The sequence below is a fragment of the Orcinus orca genome, chromosome 8 (genome assembly GCF_937001465.1).
Source record: "Orcinus orca chromosome 8, mOrcOrc1.1, whole genome shotgun sequence".
In the NCBI taxonomy this organism is placed as follows: Eukaryota; Metazoa; Chordata; class Mammalia; order Artiodactyla; family Delphinidae; genus Orcinus; species Orcinus orca.
The window spans coordinates 48,007,332-48,027,328 of record NC_064566.1 but is presented as its reverse complement, the minus strand read 5'-3'; the positions used below and the strand labels follow the sequence as shown (position 1 = coordinate 48,027,328).

General features: G+C 39.9%; 1 protein-coding gene across 1 annotated transcript in view; it reads left to right on the top strand.

The window, feature by feature from the left end:
* The window catches only part of LOC101281026 (NACHT, LRR and PYD domains-containing protein 14), a 171,617-nt gene that overhangs the window by 16,782 nt on the left and 134,838 nt on the right, over positions 1-19,997 (top strand). The window contains 4 exon segments of the mRNA XM_049713984.1: positions 335-509; positions 929-1,099; positions 2,614-2,784; positions 5,192-5,362. Of these exon segments, the coding sequence (XP_049569941.1) occupies positions 335-509; positions 929-1,099; positions 2,614-2,784; positions 5,192-5,362 (688 nt within the window).

The window sequence follows — 19,997 nt, the reverse complement described above, 5'->3', positions numbered from 1 at the left end:
TCCTCCAGTCCACCTTCTTCCAAGTTGTAGTTAAAGGAAATTTCTCCCAGATTAAAAAAGATTATAATGTGAAGATATTTTTAAATGCTTGCATACATATTTCGTGGGGGAACTGGGGAGGTGGGGATGGAAGAGACAAGCTTCCTCCCCTCCCCTCCCTAACTCTCTATCAGAGCCCTGTGCTTTAGTTAAATCATTCTCATTCTGTGTAGGGAAGCTGGATTTTCAGAACAAATCCCAAAGACTGGGAAACCACACCCTCTGGCTGGGTGAGTGGGGGTTATAATTATTCTCTGAGGAGTGGTCATTTCTATTTTCCTGTATTGTTTTCCAGCTTGGAATCAGTCCTGCGACCTAACTACGGTTTGTTGCCGAAATATCTCTAAGGCTCTCATCAGAAGCCAAAGCTTGTTATCTCTGAATCCATCAACGAATAATCTCTTGGATGACAGAGTGAAGATGTCGTGTGAGGCCTTAATGCATCCAACGTGTAACCTAGAGAGATTATCGTGAGTCTTTCTGTACTATTTTCTATAGATTCATTTTGTTCAGTCTTGTGTAGCTTAATTATGACCTGCATGGGGAAACTGCTTGGGTCCTGACATTAATTGGCTCATTCATCAATCCTGCAAGACCTCCTCCTTGTCTTTTTCTACCTCCCTTCCTCTTTCACTTGACTTGTAGACATCTCTTTATGATTGACATCTTATTTTCATTGTTTTCGAGGCTTATCCTCTCTCCTCCTATGTTTTGTTTCATCATACCCTGTCCATAGCTGCAGTGGAATTCATGATTTAAGTAGGTTTGATGAGGTTGCTTCTGTAGTAGAGATGTAGGGGTTGTGAGTACCAGCTAACTTCCCTGTGAAGGAGAAGAGGATGCACTTTGGGAATTGACTGATCCCTCCCCATCTGTCTTTCTCCTTCAGCTTAGAAAGCTGTGGGCTCACGGTAGCTGGTTGTGAGGATCTCTCTTTGGCTCTCATCAGCAGTAAAAGGCTGACACGTTTATGCTTGGTGGACAGTGTCTTGGGAGATAGTGGAGTAAAGCTTATGAGTGATGCCTTGAAACATGCAGAGTGCACTCTACAGAGCCTTGTGTGAGTGTCTGCTAGTTGTCCTCCTTCCAATATAATACACATTTTGAGATATATTTAAGCTGGGAAAATATTATGGACCTATTGTGTCCCTTGCTTTTTCCCTAGAATCTTTAATGATAATGAAGATGATGAGGATGATGATATTAATAATCGCCATTTATTTTGTCCTGACTTTGTGCTGGGCCCTGCGCAAAATTTGTTTAACCTGAACAGAAGTACCTACTGGTGTCAGATTGGCCACCTGAGTTCTAAGTGCCTCACTGAACGGGTAAGGAGTGTGAGGCTTAGGAAGATTATGCAGCTTTCATAATGCTTACAAGAAAATGATGGATTTAGGACTGAAGTCCACCCATCCAACTCTATATTCTGGGCTCCAAACAGGTAAATATATATCAATATGATTAAACAAAAACCATTGAATGCGTTACGTGGTATGGCTGGATCACGGTGTGATTATACTGTTCATTGCTGTTACGTAACTTCCTAGACGTGGAATTGATGAGTCAGAATTTTTAATTTTGTCAGATATGGTTAAACTGCCTCCAGATAGATTGTGTACATTCCCTCAGCGGTTTAGGGGCTTACATTTTTAATATCTTCACTTTGTATCTATAAGCTTCTTTATCAATACTAATTAGATAGTTGAAAATAACTCTAAAAATGATTTGATGTTGAATATCTTTTCGAATGTTTTTGGCCTCTAGTATTCAAGGAATTGCCTCTTCATAGGCTCAGTTTTCTCCTGGATGTTTTCTGTTATATATGTTATGGTATTAATATCACATATACATTGTTACTGTTATTTTTTATATATTGTAAATAACTTACCTAGCATGTTGCTGTATTTCTAACTTTCTTTATGGTCATTTTAGGATATAGATGTTTACAACTTTTGTGTAGTCAAATTATGACTCCTCATGACTTCTAGGAGTTTTTTCATAATTGGAAATACCTTTTTTTAAAAAAACCCACTTATATCATCTTTTGCATATTCTTTATGACAATTTTTAACATTTAAATTTTAAATTATTCCAAATTTATTTCGTTATAAGGCTTAAACTTACTTTCCCCTGTATATTAGATCTGTTGTCCCCAGATCATTTATGGCATAATGTATCTTTTCCCTTCTGATTGGAAATGCCACTTTTATTATGTACGGAAAGTCCTTAGTTAATTATGATTACTGTCATTCTACTCCATTTGCCTGCTCCTGTGCTCCATAGAGCTACTTCTGTAGTAGGATACTATATTTATATACAGTGTAAGGAAGTTAACATATTATTTATAGTAAGAAAAATTCTGAAGAACAAGAACCCAGTTTGTAGCCCAGTTTGGCGCAAACCTAAGGATCCCAAGTGAGTCAGCCAAAGAGGCAATGGGGGAAGAGGGCATTTCATTGGACATGGCGTGCTGTCAAGTAAATGTGGGACTGTAACATGAAATCTCTTCAAAGATATAAATCTCTAGGCAGTAGAGCAGTGATTCCATCTCTCCTTACACTGTCCTTCCCACAGGCTGAGGCATTGCCATTTCACTTCACCCAGCAGTGAATCTCTCTCAACCTCCCTCCTGCGCAACAAGAGCCTGACGCATCTGGATCTGGGGTCAAACTGCCTACAAGATAATGGAGTAAAGCTTCTGTGTGATGTCTTTCGGCATCCAGGCTGCAGTCTCCAAGACCTGGAGTAGGTGTTCTGTGACCTTACTTTTGTGTAGCTTTATGTACTGTGAGGGCAGGGGAGATGCGGAAAGAAAGGCTGGGAGCAGAGTATTTGTCAGAGAAAAGAATACACAGCTGATTCCCTCTCTCCCATCCTGCGTGAGACAAGCTGGGGAAATCTATTCGTCAGATTTTTCTAAAACAATTACTACAGTAATTACAGTCAACTTCCCTCATTCCCTCAGGTAGGGAGGACCAGAGACATCAGGCAGAACGGTAGCCATTTCATTTTTTCCTTGGTTGTGCTCCAGGGAGTCTACTGTGTGTCTTCTACCTTACATCCATGAAGCCGAAATTGTGCTCTACTAGTTTTTCTTTCTTAAACTCAGGTTTATAATTAGGTCAACTTTGAAAGAAACTGGGAATGAAATTTTTTAAAATATCCAACCATCCAGTCATTCTTAAACAGCAACCGTTTTTACTCCTATTATGTTCTCCCCTGCTCCAGGAGTGGGCAGACATACATGTGCGTGATAGGTGTATATGTAATTGTGATTACTGTGTAGACATGACTTTGAGGTTTCCTTTTCACATGATAGTATTTCAGAAACACATTTAAATACTTACATACAATTATCTGATTATTTTACTGGCTACATGATGTTTAATATTTCATTAGGTAAATATTGTGGCTCGAGTGAAGCAAGATAGAAGTGTCGCTTAGAAATCTCACTTTCCCACTAGGGCCTCCCATGGGACTAGTAGCCTGGGTGAGTCATTAAGGGTCTAAGCCCAACGTTGTTTTCCTAGAACGATAAACTGATGATCAGTGGTATACCCAGAAGTGTTTGGCCTGACTGGACTGACTCATGATAACCAAATTTCCAAATGAGTTTAATAGTTGATTGTCACATCTGTAAACACCAAGGTGCTTGAACTCTTGGATCCGATAAGCACCTGTACTTCCTCTGGGAAAATGTATATGATATGGGTTACAATGTGATTCTCTGGTTTCCTTGATTATTATTCAACTAGAAGACATTTTACTTCATGGTGTTTATCATTAAATCCAGTGCCTTGGGACTTCCCTGGTAGTCCAGTGGCTAGGGCTCCACGCTCCCAGTGCAGGGGGCCCGGGTTCAACCCCTGGTCAGGGAACTAGATCCCACATGCATGCTGCAACTAAGAGTTTGCATGCCACAGCTAAAGATCCCACATGCTGCAACTAAAGATCCTGCATGCTGCAATAAAGATGGAAGATTCCGCATGCCGCAGCTGAGGCCCGGAGCAGCCGAATAAATAAATAAATAAAAGATCATGCTGTGTATTTAAAAAAATAGATTAAAAAAATAAATCCAGTGCCTTCATTTCAGTGACAGAGATATAATTTCTAAGTGACCTATGCACACAAGATGTTTGCTTAGCCTGCTTTTCCTTCTTAGCATTGCTGTAAACACACAGACCAATTTGTACTTCCTTAGCTACTCTCACAACCTCTCAGGGTGCCACTTCTCTCAAGCAATATTTACAACAAATATGAGCTAGATGCTGAGGGGGCTAAAGGTTATCTCTGAGGTTATGCTCTTGTCCTCAGGTAACTCACAAAGTACAGATGGCAGGGAAATAAATATAAAGCCAACTATACATAGATTCCATATGTTGTTAAAAGGATATGGCAGAAGTCCCAAGGAGCAAGGAATGGGACAGAAGACACTGAGTTACTTTAGTCTTGAAAGGTAAAGAGGATTTTGTTATGTGCAGATATTCTAAGCAGAAGGAAAGAAGAGAGAAGAAGGGGGGAATGCAGATAGATGTGATATATTTGGGGGGAAAATGGATGGGTATGGTTGGAAAATAGGGTGGGAACAAAGTATGGAAAGAGAACCCAAGGCCAGGTTGTGGATGCTCTTGAATGCCCTACAAAGGGCTTGAAGGAAATGCCTTTCTGTATGTAACTTCTTTCTTCTTCAGAAATATGACTTTTAGATTCCTGGGCAGCATTTTTATTTCAAAAATATATTAGCAACTGAAGGCATAGAGATCTGTGAGTTCCTTGGGAAAGTTATATCCATTTTTTTTTGGTATTGATAGAAATAAGTGTTTATACCCTTGATCTGGGAAGCTTACTAGAAAACAACCTATTTGTGAGAGAAGGCAGTTTTACCTGCTGGCTTTTTTCCTGCTCATTAAGAAATCTCATCTGTTTTTACTAGTAGTGTTAGACCTTCCTATGTGCACCCTAGGTTATAGATAGAAAAGGCTCAGAGAAAAGGCTCAAATACCTGGGCATCTCTCCTAGGAATAATAGATAGAAAAGGTTATAGATAGAAAAGGCTCAGAGAAAAGGCTCAAATACCTGGGCATCTCTCCTAGGAATAAACTAATAAAACCTCACAGCTGAAGATCTCACCTCTCTTTTTTGTTTCTCACAGAGTGATGGGCTGTGTTCTCATTAGTGCATGTTGTCTGGATCTGTCTTCTGCTATTTTGAACAACCCAAACCTGAAGAGCCTGGACCTTGGGAACAATGACCTGCAGGATGATGGAGTAAGAATTCTGTTTGAGGCTTTGAGACATCCAAACTGCAATATTCAGAGGCTTGGGTGAGTTCAGTTTTCCATTAGGAAAATGATACCTATTTGGTGGCTTATACAGCTAGAAGAAATTTAGTATATGGAGAGACGATGAAAAATAAATGGGGCTAGAAGGTAAGTTATTCTCAGAAATGAGAATCTGAATTTCATATATACGGATCAGTATATTACATGTTATTAGTATAGAAGCCATATTTCACATTTCTTTGTGTCCCCCTTAGTACTTTGGACAGGGTATGTATTAAGTAAATAGCACTTAATTTAGATCTTCCGTGTTCTGTCATCCTTAGATATTCCATCTGTCCTTGAATTACTTTTTCTTATTAAATCAAAGGTTTTACTAATCATTTTCTATCTGGAAAAATGCTGTCTGTGGTCTCAAGGAGCTTGCAATCTAATAAAATCTCGTCCTATGTTCTGAGTACTTTTTATGTTCAATGATGTATTGTTTAGATTTTTATTTTCTTTTAAAATCTTGAACTGATTGATATTGGCTAGTACATTTTTACTTATACAGCATGAATTATTGACCTCTGGGTCAAGAATTTTGCTCTACATGTGGGAAGCCTAGACACTATGATACGTCTTTCTGGCTCTTCCAAGAAAGTGCTGCTTTTCTATGTTTCCATTGTCAATTTATATATGTATTTTTCACAATTCTGATGTAACTTTGGGGTCTGAGTTTTAATTTTATTCTGCTTGTAACCTAATAAGTTAGCCTATTACTGTTGAATGGATGCTGGCAGGAGACGTAGAATCCTATCAGAGACAAAGGACTTCATTCCTCAGAGTATAGCCCCATAAGCATTGGGCATGTTTGTGTCAGTTTCCTGAGTGCCCCAGGTCCCACAGGGTCGATGTGGAAGACTTGGATGGATGCCTCCACATGCAGTGGGTTGCATTCCAGGAGAGGAACGCTGAGTTTGGGGAACTCACCATTTTATAGCAAGCAGAGAGCAAGCCTGCCCTTTGTCCTGGAGGGAGACATTTCTTCATCCCTCAAGGTTGCTCACTGCACACACATCCTAGGAAACAGCCAGGTAAAGTATTGTCAGGGCCTTGCATTTTTGTCAGTACAACATGTGGGAGAGTGAAATACCCGTGGAAGAATGTCTCCCCAAAATATCCAACACTTTTCTGACACAATACAGTCTTCGCTTCTGGTGAATTTTCACGTGGATAAGCCACTCCACTGGCCACTCTGATTAGTCTGACCAAGAGAAGCTGGGACTAAATTTGTTCAGTTTGTCTCATGTGCCATTTAATTAAGGCCACTATCAACAGGACTCCAAGCACAGGATGAGGCCAAATTGTAGTATTGGTTTAAACCGTGCCCCAGGGTCCTGGACTCAGCAGCTGAGTAACACCAGGAGGAACAATGGGTCTGGTTTTCCATTACAACTCATGAAAGGGAATTTAGAATGACCTGCTGCTCTTGGTGTCATTGGCAGTAAATAGAGGAGGCCAAAGATGGGCCAAAAACAACCCCTTCCCCGTTAAAGAGCCGTTCAGTGGTCTGCACTTCCCCACAGGCAAACACATAACCTGAAGGTGCACAGGTCGCTCCAGTGTGGGGTTTGTTGTTATATTTGATTTGGGTCACTATTACCTTGATTTGGTTGTATCAGGTGGGCAGTGCCACTGAGTAGTTACAGCTGCTTTGTTTGCCATATGTGACATAACCCACAGCTGTTCCCGGCATCAAGAGAGTTTTATGAATTCGTATCAGTCAGACTGAAGCAAAGTCATACTGTGTCTATACACACGAGACGGGTCCACATTTGGGGTCTGCCATTGATGGCCTCAGCACAACAGAATAGCTCAGGGCCTGCCATGTCTATGTGAGATTTTCCATTCTCATAGCATGTGGACAGCATGACAACTGGGCGGTGGGTCAGGTTGCCAGCCGCAGCTGCTGCTTGACACAAGCAGACCACATAATTATTTTGCCAGGCAGTAGTGTTGGATCTAGGGTGAAAAAGAGAGCCTTAGCTGTTCTCCCCACTCCCTGAACCTCCCAGGTTCTAAGGTGCTCCTTCCCCAGGTATTAGTGTTGCTAGTCTTCCCCCCAGCCATGAAGTCAGTGTGTCCCACCCCAGTGTCTATAACTTCGCTTTTTCTCTAATCATCTGCCACTGGCACCGAGGCCTTCAGTCCAGAGCACTCAGATGGGAAAGGGACAAAAGCAATTTTACAACATTTCTAGAAACCCGTTATATTCCACATCTTGGCTTGTAGGGGGAGTTGTCCAGCATTGTACTCAACCAAATGATCATAATCCTCATGACCTAGAGCCTTGTCAATCCGAAAGAGAATCCAGGGGCTTCCCTGGTGGCGCAGTGGTTGAGAGTCCGCCTGCCGATGCAGGGGACACGGGTTTGTGCCCTGGTCCGGGAAGATCCCACATGCCGCGGAGCGGCTGGGCCCGTGAGCCACGGCCGCTGAGCCTGCGCGTCCGGAGCCTGTGCTCCCCAACGGGAGAGGCCATAACAGTGAGAGGCCCACATACCGCAAAACAAACAAACAAACAAACAAAAACAAAAAAACACAAGAGAATCCAGGTATCTGATCTGAATGAAGTTTGAATCCCAAAGGCCCTTTTTGGCTGGCCTGCCACCTGGAGGGTGTACCAATCAGGGTGGCCTGGAGTTGCTGTTAGGGAAAGAAAAGCATCATGCCGAGGAATGGTCAGGATACAATCCTGAAACTTCAAAATAGTTTTTTATAGAACCTTCTATCCCTTTCATCCTAATCATTACCCAGGAGGTGGCCAAAAAGAGATGAGGCATTTCAGGGGATAGCCACATTTAGTGACCAAACTGCCCCACTAAGGAATGTAGACCAGGAGTTGGTGAGGGAGGTACAGTCAGTAATCTTTTTGATTTAATTTTGAGGGACCAGTCCAGAGATTTTTTGCATATCTGAAACTGTCTTAGTTTTCTATGAACTTGAATTGCAGCTTGGTTGTGTTCATCATATTCTGGTTATCCTCTCAGAGTTCTGCAGAGTCTGTTCCCTGCTAGCATTGACTCTAGTTGTAGAAAAGTCTGAAACCAGCTGATTCTTCCCCTTCAATATCCTTACTGGTTAAAAAGAAATTTTTTTTTTTTTTTGGCCTGTAATGTCCTTAGAATTTCTTCTTTGGCCCAATAATTTGTCTTGTGTTGAATTTTCTTTATCAATATTTTTTCTCATATGCCATTTAAGTCTGAAGATTGTGCTCTTTTTTCTGTAGCGTTTCCTATCTTTAGATTCTGCTTATCTATTTGTCTTATTGTTTTCAACATGCTTATGTTGGATCTCTTTTGTCTGTATTCCTTATCCATAATTTTCTTTAATCTTTTAAAACTCATTCTTCTTTTGCTAGATTTTTCTAACTCATCCTACATATTCCTAAGTGTATTTTTAGCAGTTGTGACTTCTTTTTGCTTCTTTTAATGTGACCTTCATTCTATAATTTTTATTTTTCTCTTCTGTTACTTTTAAGCTCCGCCAAATTATATTTTAAACATTTTCTTTATAAAATATAAAATACAGAAAAATAAATAAAACTAATATTTTAAAAAAGCAAATGTGTATATAATCACACTCAGATTAGGAAATTGAATTTTCCCAGTAAACTAAATTCCGCTCAATCATCCCTCCCAAATCACAGCCTCTCTCCTCTTCAAGCAGTAAACATCATCTTGACTTTTATAGCAGTAATTTATGTGTCTTCCTTTACAGTGAACCATAATATATGTAATCATAAACAATATACTTGAAATTTGCTTGATTTTGAACTTTATATACAGGGAATCATACTTTATGTATTCTTCTGTGTTATGATTTTCTTTTTGCTTAATGTTATGATTGTAGGCGTCATCCGGTTGTTTCACGTGGCTGTTCTCATTCATTTTTATTGCCGTAAAAGATTCCAGTGAATGACCATATGATAAACTATTGCTATCCTAAAACAAATAGACTGCCAGATATTTCTCTGGCAAAAATAGGTTTATTCGGGATCAGCAGAGAATCGTAATTTGGGGACTGTAACCATGATGAGCCATGTGCAAGTCTCCACATGGCAAGGAAAGGAGAATGCGTTGATAGAGAGGAAAAGGAAGCTGGAAGGGCTACAGTAAACTAAGAGTCCGCGGCTTTTCACTGGCTAAGTCCTTGCCAGGAAAGTCCTTCTTCCAGTTGGGCTCTGCTGTCTTTGCAGGGTGTGAGAGCTCCCTCTTCTGGTCTCCCAACTCTACTTCATTGAGGTTTCTGTTTATTAGTTCTCTACTATAGAACCATTCCATTGTTGGTGGACTTTTGGGTTGTTTTCATTTTTTTTCTTTAATGATTAGTGCTGCTCTGAGTATTTTAATACATAAATTGTGAGATGTGTACACATTTATCTAGGGTAAATAATTGAGTGGAATTGTTATATCATGGGGAAAATCCCCAAGGATTGTACCAATTTATTCTACCACTGGCAGTGTGTAAGAGTTCCTGTTGCACTCTATTCATGTCAATTTTGTCAGACTCAATTTTTTAAATTTTAGCCAGTCGGGTGTGGTTTTAGCATATGGTTGTGTAGGACTGAATTTATTTCTTCTTTGAACTTTGTAGAAATTTCTGGTGAAGCTATATGATCTGGAGTTCCCTTTTTGTGGAGAGTTTTTTGACTTCTCACTCAATTTTTAAATAATTATATATTTATGTAGGTTTTCTCTTACTGAGTAATTTTTGGTAAGTGATATTATTCCTGTGATTTTATCCATTTCAGCTGAATTTTAAAACTTACTGGCAAGTGTCTAGTATTATTATATTACTAATCTGCTTAATTTCTAAATCATCTCTAGTGTTTAGCTAGCTAGTCATGTTTCATATTTCCTTCTTTTCCAACAGGCTTCAGGTTATGATTTTCCTTCAAATCACTGCATTAACTTCACCAGACAAGTTTTGATATTATCTGTAGTGTTTTCTTATTTTGAGTCTAAAATAGTTAACTTCCCTTATGACTTTTTCTTCAACCCATGGATTATTCTAAAGTGTACTCCTTAATTTTCAAACGTAAGAGGGGTTTCTTATTATCTTTTTATATTTAATCTCTAGCACTGTAGTTTGAGAACATACTATGCATGATTTCAATTTTAAAAAATTTGTTGACATTTATTTCATGGCCCAGTTTTTATATGTGTTCCAAAGTGTGCTTAAAAAGAATATGAAGAGTTGTGGGTTGCAGTATTTTGTATCAGTTAAGATTGTTAATTCTGTTGCTCAAATCATCTGGTATTTTTAGTGATTTTTTCCCCAGATAATTCGATTATTGTGAAAAATATGTTAAAATATCTGTTATAATTGCAGATTTGTGTATTTCACTTTGTAGTTCTGTTAGTTTTTATTTTCTATATTTTGAGACTTTTATTAGAGACTGCAAATGATTATGTTTCCTGATGAATTCTTGATAACCTTTCATGTCTTATAATGCTTTTAACCCTAAGGTTTATTTTGTGTGATATTTATGTACCTTGTGTCATAATTAGTGATATTGTTGCTCCACCACATTAATGTGTATTCCATGTAGGCAGTAACTGAAAAATATGTTTATATACTCAGCACTTATATAGGCACTCAAATGTTGAATGGCTAGATAAACAGAAGGTGAAAATTAAAATTAGTTGGTAGGGGGGATCATCAGGTCCGAAAGGTTGAGTTTAACATACTTCATCAGTTCATGGTATTATGTATATATTTTTTTACTTTATTTTTTTATTGAAATATAGTTGATTTGCAGTGTTGTATTAATTTCTGCAGTACAACAAAGTGACTCAGTTATACACATATATGCATTCCTTTTTGTGTTCTTTTCCATTATGATTTATCCCAGGATACGGAATATAGTTCCCTGTGCTATACAGTAGGACGTTGTTGTTTATCCATTCTATATGTAATAATTTGCATATACTAACCCAGAACTCCCAGTCCATCCCTCTCCCACCCTCCCTCCCCCTTGGCAACCACAAGTCTGTTCTCTATGTCTGTGAGTCGTTTCTATTTTGTAGATAGGTTAATTTGTGCCATATTTTAGATTCTGCATATAAGTGATATCATATGGTACTTGTTTTTCTGACTTACTTCACTTAGTATGACAATCTCTAGGTCCATCCGTGTTGCTTCAAATGGCATTATTTCATTCTCTTTTATGGCTGAGTAGTATTCCATTGTGTATATATACCACATCTTCTTTATCCATTCATCTGTCGATGGACATTTAGGTTGCTTCCATGTCTTGGTTATTGTAAATAGTGCTACTATGAACATAGGGGTACATGTATCTTTTTGAATTATAGTTTTGTCTGGATATATGCCCAGGAGTGGGATTGCTGGATCATATGGTAATTCTATTTTTAGTTTTCTGAGGACCCTCTCTACTGTTTTTCATAGTAGATCACCAATTTACACTCCCAAACCAACAGCACAGGAGGCTTCCCTTTTCTCCACACTCTCTTCAGCATTTGTTATTTGTAGAGTTTCTAATGATGGCCATTCTGACTAGTGTGAGGTGGAACCTCACTGTAGTTTTGATTTGCATTTCTCTAATAATTAGCCATGATGAGCATCTTTTCATGTGCCTATTGGCCATCTGTATGTCTTCTTTGGACAGATGTCTATTCAGATCTTCTGCCCATTTTTCGACTGGGTTGTTTATTTTTTTGTTGTTGAGTTGTATGAGCTGTTTGTATATTTTTGAAATTAAGCCCTTGTTGGTCACATCGTTGGCAAATATTTTCTCCCATTCCATAGGTTGTCTTTTCATTTTTTTATGGTTTCCTTTGCTGTGCAAGAGCTTGTAAGTTTGATTAGGTCCCATTTGTTTATTTTTGTTTTTATTTCTATTGCCTTGGGAGATCGACCTAAGAAAACATTGGTACGATTTATGTCAGAGAATGTTTTGCCTATGCTCTCTTCTAGGAGTTTTATGATGTCTTTTATATATTTAAGTCTTTAAGCTATTTTGAGTCTATCTTTGTGCATGGTGTGAGGATATGTTCTAACTTCATTGATTTACATACAGCTGTCCAACTTTCCCAGCATCACTTGCTGAAAAGACCATCTTTTTCTCATTTTATATTCTTGCCCCCTTTGTCGAAGATTAATTGACTGTAGGTGTGTGGGTTTATTTCTGGGCTCTCTATTCTGTTCCATGGATCCAGTTCATGGTATTATATTGTCTTTGGTTTATGCAAGGGCCTTCTGTCAACTATTGGTTGGTTGATTAGTTGGGTAATTTATATCCATTAACCATGTCCCCTTCTCACCTATAGGCAACTTACCTAATGTGTTTGAAATATGCCATAGAACTATATGTACCTTATAAAAGATGCAATGTTATTTTTAGAGGTATGAAATTTTTGCATAAATGGCATGGTGCCATTTATATACCTTACCTTTTTTTCCCTTAATTTCTTTAAAATACACAGGACATTTAAAAAAATATATTAAAAAAATTTCTTTTTCATATTATTTTTCATTGTGGTTTATCACAGTATATTGAATATAGTTCCCTGTGCTATACAGTTAGGACCTTGTTGTTTATCCATTCTATATATAATAGTTTGGACCTGCTAGTCCCAAACTCCCAATCCAACCGTCCCCCACTTCCCCTCCCCCTTGGCAACCAAAGACTGTTCTTCATGTCTGTGAGTCGGTTTCTTTTGTAGGTAAGTTCATTTGTGTCATATTTTAGATTCCACATATAAGTAATATCATATGGTATTTCTTTCTCTTTCTGACTTACTTCACTTAGTATGATAATCTCTAGGTCCATCTATGTTGCTGCAAATGGCATTATTTCATTCTTTTTTTTATGACTAATATTCCATTGTATATATGTACCACATCTTCTTTATCCATTCATCTGTTGAGGGACATTTAGATTGCTTCCATGTCTTGGCTACTGTGAATAGTGCTGCACTGAACATTGGAGTGCAAGTATCTTTTTGAAGTATAGGTTTCTCTGGATATATGCCCAGGAGTGGGATTGCAGGATCATATAGTAAATCTATTTTTAGTTTTTTAAGGAGCCGACATTCTGTTCTCCATAGTGACTGTACCAATTTACATTCCCACCAACGGTGTAGGAGGGTTCCCTTTTCTCCACACTCTCTCCAGCATTTGTTTGTAGAATGAAAGGCATTTTTTTTTAAAGTTAGAATAACATTCTAAGGTAAATACAAAACTGATTAATGTCCTACAAGGCAGTAAATGATAAACTTTGGGATTATCTTTTCCATCACAGAGGAAATTTGCACTGATCGAGGACAAGAATTATTTGCATTGCTATCAGGTCTCTGTAAGATAATCTTTACCCTTACAAAGTTGTGAATCTTCTGATCAATAGAATTGAGAGTCAGAGAACTGTTAAAACATAAGCAGAGGCAAATCAAAAATTTTAAGAGTTTATTTAAAGAAAAAACTAAATACGGCAGTGCCAAACCAGAAATGTTTAGGAGCACTCCGCCGGACAGGAGCTAAGGGAAAGGCTTTTATAGAGAAGAGGCAGACGCAAAACTGGAAAATTATTTGACTGGCTAAAGCTTAAGCATTTTCCTTATCTGGAAAAGCCTAGTTGGCTGTGATTGGTTGTCCTTAGGTTTCGATTTCTTAACCTTGAGGCATGTATAGGTTTCTGTTTTGGTTTGTTTAGTAGGCCCTAAGGTATTAGAACCACCTCAGTCTATTGGCCTCCTTGTTTAACTAATCTGACATAAAGATACACACCCCTAGAAAATCAGATAATCCCCGGCCTGCTAGACAATGCCTAGAACTACAGTGAAAGGACACTCAGTAATACCAGTAATACCTTTTGCCAATTTTTTTTTTTTTTTGCGGTACGCGGGCCTCTCACCGCCGTGGCCTCTCCCGTCGCGGAGCACAGGCTCCGGACGCGCAGGCTCAGCGGCCATGGCTCACGGGCCCAGCCGCTCCGCAGCATGTGGGATCTTCCCGGACCGGGGCACGAACCCGCGTCCCCTGCATCGGCAGGCGGACTCTCAACCACTGCGCCACCAGGGAAGCCCCTTTTACCTATTTTTAAGTTTTGGATGATTTTTCTTAACAATGCTCACCTCTTAGAACAGTGGATCTCAACTCTGGTTGGTGATTTGGCCACCAAGGGGACATTTTGGTTGTCACAAGTGAGGGTTGCTCCTGGCATCAAGTCGTGTTCCACACCTCAAGTGGATCTGAAATCAAAGGATTTGGGATTTCGTCCTGTTACTATCGGTTACAGGTTCTGTGATGGTGGCAGGTATTTAGTATTTTCACACTTGGAGTTATCTATAACATGGAGGCTAAAAAAAGATTTATGTCTCACTAACATTCTTTATCCTTAGCTGGGGAGAAAATGAACTTTGGGTTGAAGGAGGAGGGAGAAGGTTTGAAGGACAACCATCTATATACCCTACTGTGATACTGTGATTTATAATAAAATAAATTTTAGTCTTTTTCCACAGTTCCTGGCTCACGGCTCCCAAAACCCTTAGAATTTCCTCATTGATAAGAACAATGGGAGCATCTTTTGTTCTAATATTTCATCTTTTGTCCTCAGTTTCTGAAATAGCTTCAGAGCCATACAGGTGAAAAGGGTAATCCATAACAAGCCCTTTCAGCCACACCTGAGTTGTTTCTGAGGTGACAGTGGGAAACCCCTTATGGATGGTGGAGCTGGTGGCCAGGGGCACCAACCAGTTAAAGGGTTGGAACTTTCAATCACACCTCCTGTAATCAGGGATGAGGGGGTAGGTGTAGAGGTTGACTCAGTCACCAATGGCCAGTGGTTTAATCAATCATGCCTATACAAAGGAGCCTCCATAAAAACCCAAAAGGGAGGGATCTGGAGAACTTCCAGGATGGTAACCAGAACGCATCCACCTGCCAGGCCTCCAACTCCTTGGGGACAGAAGCTCCTGCTGTGCAGGACCTATAGCCCTATGTATCTCTTCATCTGGCTCTTCATTCGTGTTCTTTACTGTCGTTTGTAATAAACCAGTAATCTAGTAAGTAAATTACTTTCCTGAGTTCCGTGAGCCACTGCAGAAAATTAACTGAACCTCAGGAAGGGGTCTGAGGTCCTCGGGTTTATAGCCAGTTGGTCAGACACACAGGTAGCAACTTGGACTTATGACTGGCATCTGATGTGGGGGCAGTCTTGTGGGACTGAGCCTTTAACCTATTGGATCTGATGCTATCTCCAGGTAGATAGTGTCAGAACTGAGTTAAATTTGTGGTACACCAGGTCGTTGTCTGAGGCGAATGGAGTTCATTGCTTCATGGTGTAGGAAAAAAACACATATCATACCTTGTATCATAAGCACATTTAAGAGTGAAAGAGAAAATTATAATGGATAACTAGGTTGAAAAGATTCCTCTTTCTAGTCTCCTGCTACGGTTTCTTTAAGGTCATGATTTCCTGTCTGGTCTCCTGGTTTCTCATACTGCATTCTACTCTATATTGTCTACACTACTTTCAATGTAGTTTTCTTTAAAAACAAAACAAAAACCATATTGAAGTCTCTTTTCCCCCTCCTTCCACCCCTAGTGATTACATTCAGCCTCATCTTTTGTCCCCTAAACACAATGTAAACCTTTGACAACATTACTTTCAAACAGAGTAACACCCTAAACTTTCAGTTTATCATTTTGTGTGTTTTCTTATGCATATATCGTTCCTTCTAATATTTTTCTTTTCCTTCCTTAGTCTTCATTTCTTTATTTTGTAGATCATCACAGAACCTCTACCAGAAAATACATATCCTTCTTTAAGAGCAGAGGAAAGGGTGAAAATGAACAGGTTCCTTTATAGCAACAGAGGGAAGAAAGACTATTGTTAGTACTTTTGTCTTTCAGATGTAATTAATTTTTTAATTCAACAGCCCCCTTTACTGTTTGTCATCACCTCAGAATCTCTTTCACCTAGTACAATACCTGCCTTAATATCAGATGTTCAAGAAATATTCTTTGAATGAGAGAGTAAGTGAATGTTACTAGAGCTGGACCAAATTCTTTGTATTCAAAAGGCTGCATAATTTGGTTCAGCTTTCCAATATGTCACTCTCCCCTCTCACTAAACAATGTAATTTCTTCCCAATTCCTTGTATGCTCCAAGTGTTTCACCACTGGTCCTTTGTGCAGTTGCCTACTCTGCTCTTCCACTCTTCATAGATCTGGCTGTGGACCATCCTTTAAATATCTCCTCCGGGAGGTTGAGTGCTCTATTGTAAGTACCACTCTCTCCCCTTTTCCTAACAATGCATCGGTGTTCCTTCCTTTCCTAGCACTAACACAAAGATTTCCTTATTTTATTTCTGTCTGTCTGTCTTCCTCACCACAACCTAAGTTCAATAAGTTCTCTGGTTCACTGTTGTCTCATTAACATAAACCCAAGTGTGGTAGAAGGGGGCTTGTTATGAATGACAAGACATTCCTTTCACCTTTATGGCTCTGGAACCATTTCAGAAACCCATGACAAAAACCAAATATTAAATATTTCCCATTGCTCTCATTGCTTAGGAAATTACAAGGGTTTTAGGAGCTGTGAGCCAGGAACCATGGACCAAGACAAAAATATATATTTATTATAAATCACAACATCACATCTATTGAACTGTGTATCTAAAAATGCTTAAGGTGGTAAATTCTATGTTAAGTGTATTTTACCACAATTTTAAAAACTAAGAAGAAAAAGAGAGGGTGCCCAAGCTTCAGACTAACTGGGAAGCTCCCTCCTCACTGTCAAGGAGTTTGTGGCATGGTATAGAGTCGTGAGATCACTCTGTGTGTCTGGATGGTTGGATCAGAACTCAGTCCCTGAAGATACAGGGGACAGATTCAGGGGCCCAGTCTACAGGCGCTGGTGCTGCTTCCAGAGAAACTCCCCTGACCTTCCTAGTAGGAAGGATGGGGATCTCATTCAATTGATTTAGGGATTTCTACCCTGAGGAGATAAGGACCTTCAAGACCATTCCTCGTGTTCTGCAACTCATCCTTGTCAGGGCATAGCCCTTTGCAGAGATTTTTTTTTGTTTTTAATTTTTAGAGTGAGGAGTGTTATTCTTTTTTATTTTTCTTGAAATGTCATCTCTATTCCCTGATGGTAATACATTTTTTCATCTTGGAGCTCCTCTGCCCCCTAAGTCTCCATCTAGGGTACCCTGGCCCAGTTACGCTCTTGGAGGATACTGGTGCCAGTGTAGCCAGTGAAAGACTCCATAGGGAATGCCCCCACCCCCCTACCTGGTTCTAGCTCCTTTGGTGGACCCTTCCTTGTTCACTGGTATTCGTACCTTCATTAATCATTCAAATCTACTACAGTTTGCTGCCAGTAGTTGTACAAGGATTGAAAAATAGTATGAGACATTCTTTTTCATGGGTACGTGGGGAACAGTGGGTAAACACACAAAATACTCATCTATTTAATGCCTTTTTATAATTTCAGATATTATAATTATTACTTTAAAATATTTCAAAAAGAGCGGCCCAGACCACGAGTGTAGAATTTACAAAGACCATGTATGTCAGAACCTCTTCATTGTAGTTGCTCTGTAGTTGGCCAGGCAGAAATTTGGGGACCCCATTTGCAGCTGGCCTCTGAAGTGAGAGCAGTTTTGTTGGAACTGAGGCCTTAAGCTGCACAGTCTGTGCTAACTCTGGGTACATAGTGTCAGAAATGAGTTGAATTAACGGGACACCCAGTTGGTGTCAGAGAATTGAGGACTGTTGTTGGGAAAGGACATACCATCTCTCCCTGATTACCACAATAGATTCCAGGCCAACTACCAATTTGGGAATTCCCACAATCCCCCTCAGGTTCTATAATTCTCTAGTATGACTCACAGAACTAAGGAAAGTGCTATACTTATGATGATAGTTTATTATAAAGGATACAAATGAACAACCAGATGAAGAGCAAGTTGCGAGTGGGGAGGAGTAGATTCACAGAGCTTCCGTTCCCCTTCCGAGTGCGTGACCCTCCCAGCACATCCTGTGTTCACCAACCCAGATGTTCCCTGAACTCTGCTGTTTAGAGTTTTTACATGGGGTTTCATTTCATAGGCAGGATTGATTAAATCATTGGCCATTAGTGATTGAATTCAATCTTCAGCCCCCTTCCCAGAGATCAGGTTCTAACCCTCTAATCTCATGGCTGGTTCCTCTGGTGACCAGGCCCCAACCTGAAGCTCTCTAGGTGCCCCGTTAGGAGTTTCCTCAGGTGTGGTGGAAAGGGTCTCATTATGGACAATAAAAGACACTCCTATCACTCAGGAAATTGCAAGGGTTTTAGACAAAGACCAAATAAATGTTTTTTGTTGTACCATAGGCTACCCCCTGGTCTTTGACAATGGATCCCTTATAGCAAAAAGATCATATCTGTCTGACCTTAACAGATACAGCAACATTTGGAGGAGTCAGTGTAGAATAGAAACAGGAGGCTTTTTGGGCTTCCCTGGTGGCGCAGTGGTTGAGAGTCCGCCTGCCGATGCAGGGGACATGGGTTCATGCCCTGGTCCGGGAAGATCCCACATGCTGCGGAGCGGCTGGACCCGTGAGCCATGGCCGCTGAGCCTGCACGTCCGGAGCCTGTGCTCCGCAATGGGAGAGGCCACAACAGTGAGAGGCCTGGGTACTGCAAAAAAAAAAAAAATTTAATAAAAAATAAAAAAGAAATAGGAGGCTTTTAACTCAATTTCCAAGTACATTTGACTATCAATATCAGTATTATCATTTTAACAACAATGTAAGTGTAAGACCATATTGCATTATGGTAGATATAACTTGGAAAATGAAAGTCAAAAGAGACTGGCACATTCCCAGAGTTCCATTCAGTCCAGTCCGTCTTCATATTGTATGAAAGATCTCCCAGGATAAGGCCACCCAGGTTTGCAGGCTTCCATTTGATCTTGGCAGGTTCCAAAAGCAGGAGTGGCCTCTGCACTGTGTAGCTCCATTCTTTCAGGCATGTGGTCTCATCGAGCTAAGAGATAATATCATCTCTTGCTTTGAGCCGCTTTCAGAGTGTTAATGTAATTTTGGGTGTCCCTCTTCATGTAACCCATTTATTCATTCCTTTACCCTCCCTCTCTCCATTTATACCCAAACTTTTCCACTTTTGGAAGGGAGCGTGGCACCCGCTATGCTGCTCTAGGTTGCAGACCGCAGTACTCCTGTAGAAAGTACCTCCCATTCATTTAGAGTAGGGTTATGTAGACACAGAACCCATGGCCGTTTTTACCATTAGACAATATAGCTGCATTCACTGTTAATCCCAGTTTTGCCAAAAAGGGTAAAGGGACAATCCACTCCATCAGGTCCTTAGGAATTCTGACATAAAAATTTATAGTTTCTTGCTTGGGTATCATCCCTCCTTCTGGGACTTGCAGTGGCAGCCCTGATTCTGTGACCATTTTGTAAGGAAAAGAAAGGTGAGGTGAGGTGGGAAGGAAAGAAAAAGTTACGGTCATCGGTCATCTTCCATGTGGGAAGGACTGCACAGTCATACTAGTATCCTCCTCCACCCCATATCCATAAGGGAGAAAAGAAAAAGAGGACTCTAGTTAGTGAGGACACTCCCTTAGCTCCGCTCATGTTGAGTGTGAGCACACACTCATGA